Genomic DNA, 15647 nt, shown 5'->3' with positions numbered 1-15647 from the left:
GGAGAGAAACAGAGCCGAGCCAAATCCCTTTCCTCTTTGAAATTCCTGATCCTGTTTGAAATTGCACACCCGCCCTGCCCCTCTGGGCTATTCTTCCTTGCTTTCTATTTCTCCTTGGCACCATCCCCTTCTAACAGACTGTATAACTTGCTTCTTTAGCTCATCATCTCTCTCACCCCTACCTGCAACCCTTGAATGTAAGCTCCCTAATGGCAAGGGTTTGTGTGTTTTGTCCATTGCCATATTCCTGGTGCCTAGAACAGGGCTTGGCACCTGGTGGTGTTCGGTGTTTGTGGAGTGGTTGTCAGTGAATCCATATACTCACCAGTTCAGCAGGCTAGGCCTCCCCTCCAGTGAAGGTCTTTCTAGCAGAATACTCTCAGAGGGTTGGCTTCGGGAGAGGCATTTCAAAGGATTCTTTCAACACAAGATAATGTATCATTGGCCTTGTCGCATGAGCCAGTATCTCAGCCACAGCATCATCAAATTCCCTACATAGTGTAATGTCAGAAGGGAGTATAATGTTACTATATTGGTATTCCTGTAAACTGAGCCAGAGACCATTGATTTTGTATTTCATAGCATGAAAGTATTAGGTTGCTTAAAATTTATGGCTCCCAATTTCCATTTTTTTTATTTTTTTATTTTTCAGGAAGCTTTATGTGACACTTCTAATTTACTTATAATTGATGACATCTCACCATACCCTTCTTTTTCCTGTGAAGAGATTTACTTTAGTGGTGGGTCCATGGATTATCATTTTCCTCTATTTTTCTACATTTTCTTTAATAAGCAGATGTTACTTGAAACTGAGAAATAAGGGCTTTTGGGGGACTTTCTGCTAAGACTGTATAACTTTTATAAGGCAGAGAAGAATTTTTTTCGAATCCCAAAGGTCATATCACTTGTCAAAATCCCTGGGAGAACCAATTGTTCGAAGAACTGATAATCCCAGTGAAAGATGAAAGGGAGGGCTTGTATAATCTTGGCAAGATTATCAATACTAGATGTTTCTTATCCAAGGAATCAAAGTATTTTCAAGAATCTGTGACTGGAGAATGAGATTTGATGTTATACTCTAGGCCAAGTGCCTGCTGCCAATGACCTTTTGGGCTCTGAGAAGATTGTGAGGTGCAGAGAATGCTTTGTTTGGCACCAAGGACATGGTGTGAAGTAAGTCACTTTAACCTGCAAAGAAAACAATACAACCCTAGCTACTGGTGAGGTATTTAGGAACAAAAGTTAAAATGAGATTAGGTTAAAGTATGCCCAATAGTAAAAGTGCTTCACACACTATAAAGGGCTCTGCAAATACTGGGTGTTGATGTCTGAGCCCTGGACTTATCTAAAAAAAAAAAAAAAGTGCATTTGAGTTTAAACATTACAACTAGTTATGTGACTTTGAACCAATCATTCCACTTTCTTAGTGTATTTCCTAGTTTAGTGGAGATCTTTTTGGCCTTACTTCACACAGTTATTTAGAAGCTTGAATGGATGTGGAAATGTTTTGGAAAGCATAATGCATGATAAGATCTGAGGTGTTACTCTATAGAGTTGATCAATGCCTTTTGAAGTCTAAAATATAGTGCATATCTCTTCCTATGAGATCATGTTAGGTAAGAAAACCCCTTACCTTAGATACGCTCTCAAAGTTAATATTTAAATGAATTTTTTTTTATTGCAAAGCTTTTCCTTTCATATTATTTTAATAAAAATTCCCTAAGGGATGTTTGTTTGTTTGTTTTGCTTTTGGTTTGTTTTGTTTTTTTAAAAGAGGCAGCCAGAGTGCAACATGCTGTTTCCAATACACTAAATCAGGAAGCTGTACTCAGGTTGGAACCCTACATGCCCTTCCCTGAAGGATGGGGCTTTAATTACCTGGGACTTTAATTACTGCCTGTGGAAATATAGGGCTCCTCTGTGTCCAGATGTGTCAAGATGTCTGAGACTGAATTAAACACTAGAGGACAGTGTAAAGGGCTAGAGAAGCAATGGAAGTAGAGTTGAAGTGACCATACGTGACAACCTTGTTAGTGGGAGAAATAGAGGACAGTGTAAAGGGCTAGAGAAGCAATGGAAGTAGAGTTGAAGTGACCATACGTGACAACCTTGTTAGTGGGAGAAATAGAGGACAGTGTAAAGGGCTAGAGAAGCAATGGAAGTAGAGTGGAAGTGACCATAGGTGACAACCTTGTTAGTGGGAGAAATGTTTCTAGGGGCCAAAGGGAGAGAGCTCAATCCCTTTGAAAATGTTCTGGCACAAAGCAAGTCCCAGCCTCCCCTGGGTTTGGCCGGCCATCTGGCCCATGGATTGTGACTAGGACCAAGATCTAGAGGGGGATCCTCTGATAGTATACAACATGGGAAGATACTGGTTCTCATTTAGCATAGTGAAAACTCTCTGTGGAAGGGTCCCTGCTCCCCCCACCCTCACTGTAGTATCTCCAGAATCAACATGGGTACCTGCTACCAATAGGGGCTCATAAATACTTGATGAATAAGTAACTGAAGAATGGTTAAACCATTAACAGTGACAACAGAAGCATTTGCAAACTGCCTATGGCCCCTGTTGATCATAAAAAGGATTTGGGCAAGGGGTATATCCATAATTCTATCAGTGGCGCCTCAAGCCAGACAGCTGCTGTTTTCTTACTGCTATGATAGTATTATGGCCCAAAGCTGGAGCAGTTTGGAGAATGACTTTTCTTCACAGCTATGAAACCTAACAGGCTACAAAATCCTTTGGTTGATAGGTGCCACATTTCATGACATATCCATTATAGTAGCTGTTATAGTATAATTATAATTCATAATTTTTGTATTTAAGAAATGCGATTCATAAATTCAAAATTTTGGAATCTTTAACACTATTTTCCATGAAAGTAGAAGTATTTATTCAATTAGATGGAAATCCTCAGAAAAAGCAACTCTACAGCTTTTGGAGGGGGGTTGGGGGCAATGGCATTAATGATCTTCTCACAAGTGGGGATTTACAGTGCATGTGTGTGTGTATTTGGGGGCCTGGGGTATGCAGATTTTTAAAGAGCTTGTACTTTTCTACTTCTAGGTGGATATAAAGTGTCCTGATCTCCTCCTGGCAATGTTTGTCTAAATAAAACCTTTCTATAAGGTAGGCCTTATCAAAGAAACAAGATAGCTGTTGACAGTACAACAATCCATATATACAAAATCTGTTTAATGGTCATTCATGTTAGTAGATTTATATAAACAGAAAACAGTTCCATTTTTTCTTTGAGAAGCAATCAAGCAAAACACTAGGACCAATACAATTAATAGCTCAAAGACTTGGATACAATGGCCACGCTGAGTAAGACATGAGCGCCATCTGGAGGATCCACTTGAAACTACAGTGCAGCATCTGAAGAACCTGTGAAGTATTAAGGTACCATTTGTGGATAGAGTTAGGAATGAGCTACCTTTATGCCACAACCTGAACTCCTATTATTTCAAGCTTCCACAAGAGGACTGAGAATATTGTGACTGAGTGAAGTGCTTTTAGCAGAGATGGGAAATGAAATTTTAACATCTGAGGAGTACTGACGTTAGCTCATTAGTAAATATAAGTCAGAAGTACTAGGCAAGAGGGAAATTGGTAAATGAGTCCCCAACCTACTGTATCCTGATGCCCCATCTCCTTGCCCTGAGTAGGGCCTCATACAAATCCATCAGAATTTTTAATCACAAGATGTAAATGACTCATAGATTAAGTTTTCCAGAGGCATTTACATTTTAATATAGAGAGATAATGGGGAGAATCTCCAGATGTCAACTGTTGGGGAGGCTATGGTGGAGCAAAACAATCACCTCCTATAGCAAATACTTAATTCTTTTAAATAAACTAGGCCTGTTCCTTGCTGATACACTCATTTTAATGAAAATGTTCTAAAAGGGAACTTAATCACTCAAAAGTGTGAGTTTAAAACATTTTCATTTTCTATGTTTAAATATTTCTAACAAGACACAAATTATTCTATTTATTTGTTTGGTTTTTTTAAAGATACTGGTATTTTAATGAGATACCTAGTCCCCAAAGCTGTCAAATAGCTCTGGTGAAAAACTTGATTTTTAAAAAACTTCCTATCACTTGAGGGACCAATACCTGTGTATATTAAAGTGATAATTTCATGGCAATATCTTAGAGCATAGTCTATCTGAACTTGTCACAGACCGTTTAGTGTGTGTCAACTGGCCTTAGTCTGTCGACTGCATGTGAAGATCATTGTTGCTGTCCTATTTCCTATTTTCTAAAAAAGTACCTGCATATGACCGGAAAATCTCTGTCCATCAGGACCATCACTATATTCAAGAGCCTGACTTACACCTTCCTCCCAACTTTTAGAAGAATAAGGCTTTTGAATCCATAAAAAAGAACATTTCAAACATTTTCTAGTCTTCATTTTAAAGTGACCCTCTTCTTGTGATGTGTTTGTACAACTCTAATTCCCTTGTTTAGTTCAACTGTCTTCAGTTTTGCCAACTTTATTTGTGATGAATTTGGCCTAGACACCAGGGGATTATGTAACTAAGACACTTGGGTAGCACAGAATTTCAGGTATTTAAATATTAATAGGGAAATCCATCTAGGAAATCCACATAGCAGACAAGACATATACTTTCTTGATACGAAGATTATAGGAAAGCTTCAGTTGAGGTTGTATTTTTTTTTTTAATTTGTTTTGCCAAGATGCAGATCGACAGTATCTTTTCTTTCTTTTTTGTTGACAGTGTCTTTTGATAAGTAATTTTGGTTTTCTGAAACTTCTCACTGGTTCAAATCAATGAATTCTTTTTTTTCTTATCCCAATAACCCAAAACTGAAAATTCCATATTTTACATATATATATTAAGGTGTTCATATGTTTCCATTTATAAGGCATAAAATCCACAAATCTCTCAGAGAAAGGAAGAAAACAAAGACCTGAAGATAACAAAATAACCTATTAATAGTTTCATCAAACTGGAGTGAAAACAAAGTACTTCCCTTTGTAGTAAAAGGGACCTTATACTGATAGGAAACAGCCTCTGAGAAGGCTCCTATGGCTCCTCTGTCAACACACCCCCCTTCACTGGATTAATAAGTATATAAATCAGTCCTCAGAGAGGGCTATGTGACCAGAACACATCAATCACTAGTACCACTTATCCTATAGAAGCTACGGGGCAACAGAAAATCCTAGCTACAGGGCACCTTGTTCACCATTCTTACCCAAAGGAGCCTTCAGGGACCAACCCATAGTGAGCACATATGCTCATCTGTCCTGGGGCTTGATTAAGGAATTATCTCTAAGTTGCAGCATAACCTCCTGCCTGAGGACCCTGAACTAGGATAGTTACGTGGGTCCTTTACGTGGTAGCATCTAGTCAAGAGGTTGGACCCTGGGTTCCTCTTGAAATAATCAGATCCCTAGAAGGACCAGAACCAGTTCACTCTATTAGGGTTTTGGGGTTTTTTTTTTTTTTTTTTTTTTTTTTGGTCTTTTAGAAACATGCTGGTTCAAATCTGGAGAAGATTGCCTAGTGCAAGCCCCAGATTTTCTGGCCTGCAAGGCAGCCCTAATAGATCTCAAGTACTGCAGTCCACAGGTATAATAAAACAGAAGGGTCTGGTGACACAAAACATTATCCGTGGTTGTTGGCTGGGCATCCTGATGGCTCTTGGCACTGTACTTTCTAGTACCGTTTAGTATTATAGGAGAATAAGCTTCCTGAAAATGTCCACATGGATCCAAGCATTTCCTGGAAATAGGGCTGCTTCACAGTCCTCTATATTACCATGCAAGGTACAGATGGGAGTGAGTGCACTGTAGAGAAAACAGCCAGGCAGCAGTCATCCTGAGAAAAGGGTCAGTGTCAGAGTGGGCGAGAGAGAAGGGACCAGAAATCAGACGAAGCGAATAATTCATTATGTCTAAGGGTTTCACTGAATCATCTTGAAGATTCTGACTTCTCCACCCTGGACAATCTGAAAGCCAAATGAAATCAAGTTCTTGGGACAGTTTACTCAATCAATCACCAAAGACCAACATAGTACAGTGGCCATTCCAATTCGGTGTGGACCAGCCACGCACTTACTTTCCAGTCCAACTTTATCATCCCTTTAGCTCCAGGACTTGCCCCTGGAGGCCACAGTCAGAATTCCACTAAATTTTCAGGCAGAATGATCGTCCTTAATTCAGTGTCCCATGAATCCCAGCCCAAGTCCCTTCCTTTCCTGTATCTTGTAAGGCTATGACGCGGAGGGAAAAGTAATACTCCTTTTGTTAGCAACAAACAACCGTGAACAACGAAGTTCTTGAATCCTTTGGCTTTCCAATGCCGTAGCATACCCTTGGAAATGTGTGTTAATTTAAAAGCGACTCGTAAAAACAAAAAGTCAACTCCTAACTGTTGTACTGAGTTCCCCATCCCCCCACCCCTCCAAAATCTCCACAGGCTGCCTCCAGGCCTCACCCCACCTGCCAGCCTCAGGAATCTTTCTTGGTCAGTCTGGCCTTGACTTTGTGTCTCAGAAGGGCCGCAGTGGCCGCGCTGCAGGCTGCCAAGAAGAAGAAAGACAGGCAGGCCATGTAGACAGACAGGGGGCCGTGGCGCTGCAGAAAGATCTCCTGCCGCCCCTGGTAGTCCAGGAGGATGGCCTCCAGCTGGGAGAGTGTGCAGACAGACAGAAAGGCGTGGAAGATCTGATGCCCGTGGCCCACAATGTCACAGGAGCCCGGGAAGTACTTCTCGGGCACCGGGCAGGAGAAGAAGTAGGCGCTGACCAGGAAGAAGAGGATCTGGAGGGTGTGGTACCAGGCCGCCTGCTCTTGGCAGCCAGCCAGGTGGCACAGGGCCACGCGGTGCGCCACGGGGCTGATGTCCAGGACGAAGGCCAGCCCCGCCGGCACCACCTGACACAGCTTCCTCATGACCGGGTAAGGCCTGCGGTAGCGGTATTTGGCGTAGCAGCAGCCCGCGCAGGACAACCAGCCGCAGAAGGCGGCGGCCGGCAGGAAGAAGAGCCAGAAGAGCTCGTACCAGGCCTGGTCGGAGCTGTAGAAGAAGTGCGCCAGCGCGCTGCCGTACTGGTAGACGCTCACGCCCACGTAGTCCACGAAGTAGAAGGTGTAGTGCGACAGCTCCGACTTGGACTGCAGCAGGTGCGCCAGGAGGCTGCACGTGAGGTACGTGAGGGACGACAGGATGAAGAGCAGCAGCGGCAGCGAGCGCGTGGCGGCCCACGGCAGGGCCTCGGCCTCGGCGAAGGCCCAGAACCGCAGGAGCACGGCCAGGGCGGCCAGCAGGTGCGTCCACACGTTGACCACCTCATTGTGCTTCTGAAAGAGGCTGAAGAAGTAGTAGCGCCACTCGTGGCCCGTGGGGCGGTAGCCGGTGCGGATGTAGGGCTCCCGGAAGAGCTGCGGCACGTCGGTCTCGGGGACGGTGCAGGGCATCTTGGGAAGGCCGTCCTCCAGCAGCTTGGGCAGGCGGCGCAGCTGCTGCCCGCTCACCGACAGCGTGCTCAGGCGCTCCAAGATGGCGGTCGTCATGGCTGCGGGCGCGGCCGTGCGGAGGACGCGGAGGACCAGGACGGGGCTGGGGGCGACCTGCGGAGGACACAGGAGAATGGCACACCGGGCGCCTAGGCCGTGAGGGGAGCCCCGGGGCGCAGCGTCCCTGGGCCTCACGTTCGCTTCATCTGTACGCAGTGAGGGGGACCAAGAGCCCTTCCCACCCGACACGCGCGCAACACGCGAAGGTTGCGGTTTCCTCTCTGTGGCCCACTGCAGCGGGAAGCGAAGCCCCATCTTGTAAGATGGCGCTGCTAGCCAGCCTGGTTTGCCCATAGCCACCGGGTAAGTGAGGGCGCCCTCAGAGGCCTCCAGCTTCCCTAGAGGTCATTAGGGACGCCTGGGAGGCTCAGCGGTTGAGGGGCTCAGGTCAGGATCCAGTCCCGCGTCAGGTTCCCCACAGGGAGCCTGCTTCTCCCTCTGCCTGTGTCTCTGCCTCTGTGTGTGTGTGTCTCTCTCATGAATAAATAAATGGAATCTTAAAAAAAAAAAAAAAGTCATCAGACAGGCCCTAATAGTGTGAGATATTATCTTGAAATATAAAAATTGTAAGTACTGATGTTACTAATGATGGCCTACGTTTCTTGAGCACTTCATCTTAAAATATACACTAACTTCACCAGTAACTTGAAATTCTGAGATAAGCAGTACTAGCTTGAACTTCAAAGCAGTGACAGTTAAATGACCCGCGAATCTGGTTGGTAAAGACCAATACATATTCTGGGAAATACTTTAACAGTTAAAATTAACACGTGGCCTAAATTTAACATAAAATCTAATTGTAAAGATTGGGGAAGGGAAGTACTTTTTGTTTTCTTTTTAAATTATGCTCTGGAAAGTAAATAGTTTTGGATTTGTCTGTTCTGAGTACCTCAATCTGTATTCCATGAATTTCAGACCTCAGAAATGCTTACCTTACACTTGGAATTTTTACATGACAGATGAGCCAGATGAGCATACCAATTATTTCAGGAAATATTTCATAAAATAGCTGCAAAATTTCATGTGATTTTTTTTAGGGGGGGGGGGTAAAGAAATAGATTTTCAGCATATATGCAGCTGCCTTCTGTACTTCATATTCCTCAGCCTCAGAGAAGTCCAAACCTGATTGATTCATCTAAATGGGCCCCTTGCTTCAGAGCCCTTCTGCTGGGAGAGATACAGCAAGTGCTACTCAAGGCACCACTAAGTTTAGTGAAGAAAATGTCATCTTTCTACTCATATTTCTTATTATTGAAAAAGAAAAAAATATGTCTAAAATGTAAGACCTAAAAATTTATAACATGTCAAAAAAGTTCAGGGAGACCTGGAGTCCGTCCTTGGTTTGGTGCCATTTCCTGTATAACCTTGGGCAAGTTCTAGAACTATCTAGGTTTCAATTTCTTCATCTGTAAAGTGGGAGTAATGATTCTGCATCATGTATGGGTGGTTATGATGGTTAAATGTGAGACTCTAAAATATAAAATGATTGTTAAGGATTATGGAGTCAGAAGGACAAAAAGAGGGAGAGTGGGAGAGAAAAAAAAAAAAAACCTGTCATCAGAAATACTTGAATTTATTTTAAAACAAAGAAAAAGCTAAGAGTGCTTCTGCTGGCAGCCAGCAGGGGGATCCAAGAGCCTGGCAGTTAAGTTCTAGATGGAGACCTCCAACTGACCTCTGTGGCTGTTGGTGACAGAGCATAGAAGCCGTCAGGGAGAGGGAAGGGAAGGTGGGAACAGGTGGAGTATGCTGGCCCCAGGATCAAGTGGATCCACTGCATGACTGTGCCTGGGACATGGGACAGTGTTTCAAGTTGTCCTGTGGCTACTGGCTGAGAGGTATGTGGCCTAGGGGAACTGGGTTCTCTTGGAGCTCCAGGGAATTAAAAGCTCTATTCTTTAGATACAGGCTTTGACCATCTTTTGTGAAGTAGAGGGTTAAATCAGATAGAAATATTGGTCTGATTTAGTCGTTGAGAGAAAGAGAGGTTGAGTCACTGGAGATACGAGCTACAGAGAAGGAATCCCCAAAGATGCTCCTGGATAGGCCCCACCGTAGTATTGCTGTCTAAGATCAAGGGTGTTTCCATCATTTCTGGGTACCCAAACCAGCTGGAGACAATTCCACGCTTAAGTTAAAGGACACATGATTGCACAACTTCTGCTCATTTTTGTCTCCTAATACAGGGTTTTTAGGACAATAGCAGGTTCTTATAAACTGACAACGCAAGTAAATTTCTAAAGACTGAAAACTTGGGTTTTTGGTTGTCTGATGGTTGGAATAGAGCACAGGGCAGATGTGGGAATCCACTGGCATCTGTCTGTTCTGAGGGAAAAAGGACAGATGCTGCTGTTGCTTTATTGTCAGTTTCCAGAAAACCCCATCTGCCGAGCTCTGACCCCAGGGGTTCCTCCAGTCTTCATATCACCATCCTCACCTCATGGCTTTATGTTGACAAGTCCTTTTCAGAAAATTATTTCTACTTCTCTTACTTATGGAAAATAAACTAGAAGAGGTTTATAGAACTAAGAAGCAGAGAAGTACGAGATAGAAGAGTTTTAACCAGCTTCAAAGGAAAAGATGCACAGGAAAAAAAAAATTGGCAGAATCATCATTTCTCTTGCAAATGAAGCTTTCTTTTTCCAAGGATCTTTAAAATGCCATCATGCCAGTATCAGGGTCTCCTTAATAACTCCATCCTCCAGAGTCTGTAGCGCAACACCCACAGAGAGACCTGGTTGTTGCAGGGACACTACCACAATGGCCTCTGACTCAAGATACGATCTCTTTATCTCTGTCAGCGATGAGGGTGTTACAAAGATCTAAATCATCTGTCTGTGGGTGAAAAGATCTGAATTCCTCTTTGGAAGTGCAGGGTCATGAAAAATTCTAAACTAATGGTCAGAAAGAGAGGGAATTATTTGTCCTCTGTTGAGCAACTGCTCCTTCCCCTGCTATAAAATTCTCCCTTCTTCTGAGAGCAGCCCCCACAGCAACAACAATGGTGATAAGGTGTAATTTTTTCTTATCATCAACTTCAGAAGCCCCTGTCCAGTGGAGTCCCCCATTGTCTGCCCCCGTAGACAGCACTTACTTTCACTGAACCAGAGTGTTCTGTGTTTCCAGAAATAGGCTTCAAAGAGCCAGCTGTAAACTTTGAGAGCCTGTCTGGGAGGAAACCACATATTGGTCTCATGACATGGGTGCAGGCACACACCTCCAGCTTTCCTGGTGCTGGCTCTGAATAAGGGTCTTCCCCTCATTCCTGGCCTCTGTTCCCATGCACTCCTCCCTGAGCTGATGTGGTCACCAGCAACCTTAGAATAATCTCTTGTGCACAGGGTATGCTCCAGCTCCTCTGCTGAGACAGCTGAAATGTAATCTTCCTGAAGAATCCTTATGAACTGGCTAAGCTCAAGTCATATTTTGGTCAACCACAGAGCTCTTCTGGAGCAAAGATTGCCTGCTCAACAATACTTCAGACTACAAAGGCCATGAAGGAAGAATAAAAATAAGACCCCTTACCTCAAACAGCGTATAGATTCAAACTTCCTGAATCTGTAACCAATACCGCCAGACTGCATATAATTGGGTATTAAGTAGAGTGAAATATAAACAGGTCTCCAGAGCAGAGCACGCTTAGGGCACGCTGGGGCTTAGATACAAGGAGCAGGGCATTCTGGGAAAGAGGGGACTATGAGCGAGGGAATACAGTGGCTTCTTTGTGGGTCCATGAGCAAAGGGGCCGTTGGAGAGTAATAAGGCAGTGAGTGGGGTAGGTGCAATGGCAATAGGAAAAGGAGTTTAGATTTGATGTTGCAAAAAGCTTTTAGCTTGTTCAATCATCTCTCCTCGGCTGTGGGGATTCATGCTGCTGACCGATGCCCCCCTCTCTTGGCTTAAGTGACACTATCTTCTCTGGTCTGTTTTTTGTCCCACCACCTCTCTCAACTGTGGGGTTCCCAGCCATCCACCATCTGCCCCCTTTTCCACATCCACAGTCTCTCTCACGTGGTTACTTCTCCCACACCTTTGGTTGTCTTCAGCTAGCACCTGTTATCAGACGATTTCCACACATACATCTGCAGCCAGATCTTTACTGAAATTTGGATTCAAATTCGTAATGGTTCTGGATTTCCAAGTAAATATCTCACGGGCACTTCAACATCTTCAAACTTTTTCAACCCAGAGTTGACCCTCCCCCTACATCTAATCAGTCATTTAGGCCTGCTGTTTTATCTCAACATTTCTGGAATCCGTTCATTCTTTCTACTTCTACTGCTCTCCACTTGGGCCTTCAAAATGAACTTATGCAGAGGATGAAAACAGCAGTATCATAACTGATCTTTATTCCTCAAGTGATGGTTGCCCTGCTTCATGTCTCCCAGACCCTCTCTTCTCCAAACCACTTCAGGGTGATAGTTTAAAAATGGAAATCTGACCACCACTCCCCTCCCCATATTCCCCAGTAGCTCACCATTGCTTATTTATAACACAGACTCCAGGCCCTTAACAGGCCTACTTCTGTTGAACTCCTTCCTCTCCTAGGCGAGGACCCACAACCCCTGGCCACATTGATGGCCTGGATCATAACACTGGTTTTTCAAAAATGCCACACTCTTTTTATCTCCAGTGCATGCTTCTGTACATGATGACAACCATTCAGTCCAGCAACCCCCACTCATCAACATTCTGCCCAGGAACCAGCTCTGCCAGGAAGCCTTTCCTAACCCCCAGGCCAGGTTTAAGATTTTCCCCAGCAACCATCTACCCTAGCCTTGCCTCTCCCAGCACACTTCTGTCCTGGGGTTCTAATGGTTATTTTACTCTGCTCACTCCCCCATTCATGCCCAGCTCCATTTGGGACAGGGACTGTGTAGTGTGCAAGTTCCCATGTCAAAAATGGCATGCAGCATATAAAATAATTATACCCTAATCATTATTTACTGAATGAATAGTTCTTTAGGCCCAGACATATGGCACCAATTTCCTTCTGTTGAGCAAGGTTAAGGGAACAGAGAAATAATGGTTTGGGAGTCAGGGGGTCTGACTGTTCCATATTTGCTCTCCTCAATTAGTTGTGTGGCCATGCCCAAGACATTAGACTACTCACTGTGGGATGCCTGGGTGGCTCAGTGGTTGAGTGTCTGCCTTTGGCTCAGGGGGTGATCCCAGTCCCGGGATGGAGTCCCACATGGGGCTCCCTGCAAGGAGCTTGCTTCTCCCCCTGTCTGTGTCTCTGCCTCTCTCTGTGTCTCTCATGAATAAATAAATAAAATCTTAAAAAATAAAGTACTCATTGTAATTTTCTTCATTAAAAAAAGGTGGGAGGTGATTTCTTGTCTTTCCATCTCTCAGAAAAATAAGAGGATAATGATTAAAATGGGCTGTAGTTGGATAGTGCTTTGAAGAGACAAAACATGCACATTAAAGTACTAGTAATAAAGAACTCACAAAAGGATTATAACTTAGCAATATATCATTTTTCTGCCTTATATTTTATTTAATTCAGTCTTTAAAAACTGAAAAGGAACTTAACATTTTTGGTTCCTTTCTAGAGAGCCTCATAAAACCTTCCCCAGCTGCTTTCATAGAGTTTGAATTAGACTCAGATTATAATGTCATTGGAACTTGAAGTTCTATCTTAATACGAACTATTATTTAACTCTATTTTAATAATAGAAGTATGATATCTGTACCATGAATTCAGGTAATATTTGTACAAGAAAGTGTTTATAAGTGTTACATCATGTTTTGGATTATTTAGGAGTCCAATCTTAAAGTTTTATTTCAGATGCTCTTTTAAAATTATTTAGAAAAATTAAAGATAATTACTGTTAGACAAATTAGAAAGAGAAGAACAGGTAAAGCCTGTTTAGGTTTGTGGCAGCACTGTATCCAGCAAGTCTGTCAGCACTATTCTTTCCAACAGCATTTGCTCACTTTGTGTATGTGTCAATTGGTAATTCTTGTAATATTTCCAACTTTTTCATTATCATATTTGTTAAAATGATCTTTGATCAGTGATCTTTGCTGTTACTATGGTATTTGTTTTGGGGTGCCATGTATGGTCCCCATATAAGACTGCAAACTTAATCAATACAGGTGTATATCGATTGCTCCATGGACTGGCCAGTCCCTAGTCTCTCTTCCCGTCCTTGGGCTTGCCTCTCCTCTGAGACATGACATATTGAAATTAGGCCAATTAATAAATCTACAGTGGCCTCTAAGTATTCAGGTGAAAGGAGGAGTCACACATCTCTCACTTTAAATCAAAAGCTAGAAAAGATTAAGCTTGTGCAGAAGTTGAAAGCCAAGATGGGCCCAGAGCTGGGCTTCCTGCACCAAACAGTTAGCCAAGTTGTAAACGCAAAGGAGAAGTTCTTGAAGGAAATCAGAAGTGCTACTCCAGTGAACACCCAAATGAAAAGAAAGTGAAACTGCCTTATTGCTGATGTCGAGAAAGTTTCAGCAGTCTAGGTAGAAGATCAAACCAGCCACAACATTCCTTTAAGCCTAAGCCTAAACCAGAGCAAGGCCTTAACTCTCTTCAATTCTATGAAGGCTGAGAGAGGTGAGGAAGCTTCAGAAGAAGAAAAAAAGTTTGGAGCTAGCAGAGGTTGGTTTTGAAGTTTAAGGAAAGAAGCCATCTCCATAACATAAAAGCGCTAGGCGAAGCAGCAAGTGCTGATGTAGAAGTTGCAGTAAGTTACCCAGAAAGTCTAGCTAAGATAAAGAAGGTGGCTGCACTAAATAACACATTTTCAGTGTAGATGAAACAGCCTTCTATTGGAAATTCCATTTAGGATTTTCGTAGCTACAGAGAAGTTAGTACCTGGCTTCAAAGCTGCACAGGACAGTCTGACCCTCTTGTTAGGGGCTAATGCACCTGGTGATTTTAGATTGAAGCCAGTGTTCACTGACCACTCCAAAAATCCTAGAGCCCTTACGAATTATGCACAGTCTACTTTCCCTGTGCTCTATAAATGGAATAACAAAGCCTGGATCATAGCACATCTATTTATAATATGGCTTATTGAATTTTTTTTTAAGATTTTATATATATTTATTCATGAGAGACAGAGAGAGAGAGAGAGAGAGAAGCAGAGACACAGGCAGAGGGAGAAGCAGGCTCCAGGCAGGGAGCCCGACACGGGACTCGATTCCAGACTCTGGGATCATGCCCTGGGCCGAAGGCAGGCGCCAAACCACTGAGCCACCCAGGGATCCCGGCTTATTGAATATTTTAAGCCCACTACTGAGATCTGCTACTCAAAAAAAAATATTCCTTTCAAAATATTACTGCTTATTGACAATGATCACCCAAGAGCTCTGACAGAGATGAGATGAACAGCAAGGTTAATGTTCTCATGCCTGCTAACACAAGATCCATTCTGCAGCCCATGGATCAAGGAGTAAATTTAATTCTCAAGTCTTATTATTTAATTCATAATTAAATTCTCTAGTTTGTAAATAAAGTTATAAAACTGATAATATAAATTAAATTATATATTATTTAATTCATATTTCATAAGGCTATAGCTGCCATAGATACAAATTCCTCTGATGGCTTTGGGCAAAGTAAACTGAAAACCTCCCGGAAAGGATTCATGATTCTAGATGTCATTAAGAACATTCATGGAAAGAGGTCAAAATAACACTATTAAACAGAATCACATGCTATAGAGAAATCGTTCATGAAAGGAAGAGTCCGCTGATGAGGCAAACTTCATTGTTATCTTATTTTAGGAAATTGCCACAGCCACCCCAGCCTTCAGCAGCCACCACCCTGATCAGTCAGCAGCCACTGAGCAAGACCTCTACCACCAAAAAAGATTACAACTCACTGAAAGCTCAGATGATGATTAGCAGTTTTTAGCAATAAAATTTTTTTAAATAAAAGTATGTACTTTAAAAAAAAAGACATAATGCTATTATATACTTAATAGACAATAGTATAAATACAACTTTTGTATATGCTAGGAAACCACAGAAATCATCTGACTGACCTTATTGCAGTACTCACTTTACTTTGGTTGTGTGGAGCCAAATCTGCAATATCTTTGAGTTGTGCTTGTATAATCTCTGTCCAAT

General features: G+C 42.8%; 1 protein-coding gene and 1 long non-coding RNA gene across 5 annotated transcripts in view; one reads left to right on the top strand and one right to left on the bottom strand.

The window, feature by feature from the left end:
• Positions 1-4667: 4667 nt before the first annotated feature.
• Positions 4668-15647, bottom strand: part of PAQR8 (progestin and adipoQ receptor family member 8) — an 86699-nt gene continuing 75719 nt past the window's right edge. For all 4 annotated transcript variants that reach the window (XM_072733714.1, XM_072733728.1, XM_025991051.2 and 1 more), the window contains one exon: positions 4668-7607. In XM_072733714.1, the coding sequence (XP_072589815.1) occupies positions 6486-7550 (1065 nt within the window). In that variant the 5' untranslated portion in view covers positions 7551-7607 and the 3' untranslated portion in view covers positions 4668-6485. The remainder of the gene's footprint in view (positions 7608-15647) is intronic.
• On the top strand, positions 9235-12845 carry LOC140595115 (uncharacterized). Its single transcript, XR_011996480.1, has 2 exons — positions 9235-9391; positions 10895-12845. It is a non-coding gene; the product is annotated as an uncharacterized lncRNA (long non-coding RNA).

The sequence above is a fragment of the Vulpes vulpes genome, chromosome 1, assembly GCF_048418805.1.
Source record: "Vulpes vulpes isolate BD-2025 chromosome 1, VulVul3, whole genome shotgun sequence".
NCBI classification, from domain to species: domain Eukaryota; kingdom Metazoa; phylum Chordata; class Mammalia; order Carnivora; family Canidae; genus Vulpes; species Vulpes vulpes.
This window is presented reverse-complemented; position numbering and strand designations above follow the sequence as displayed.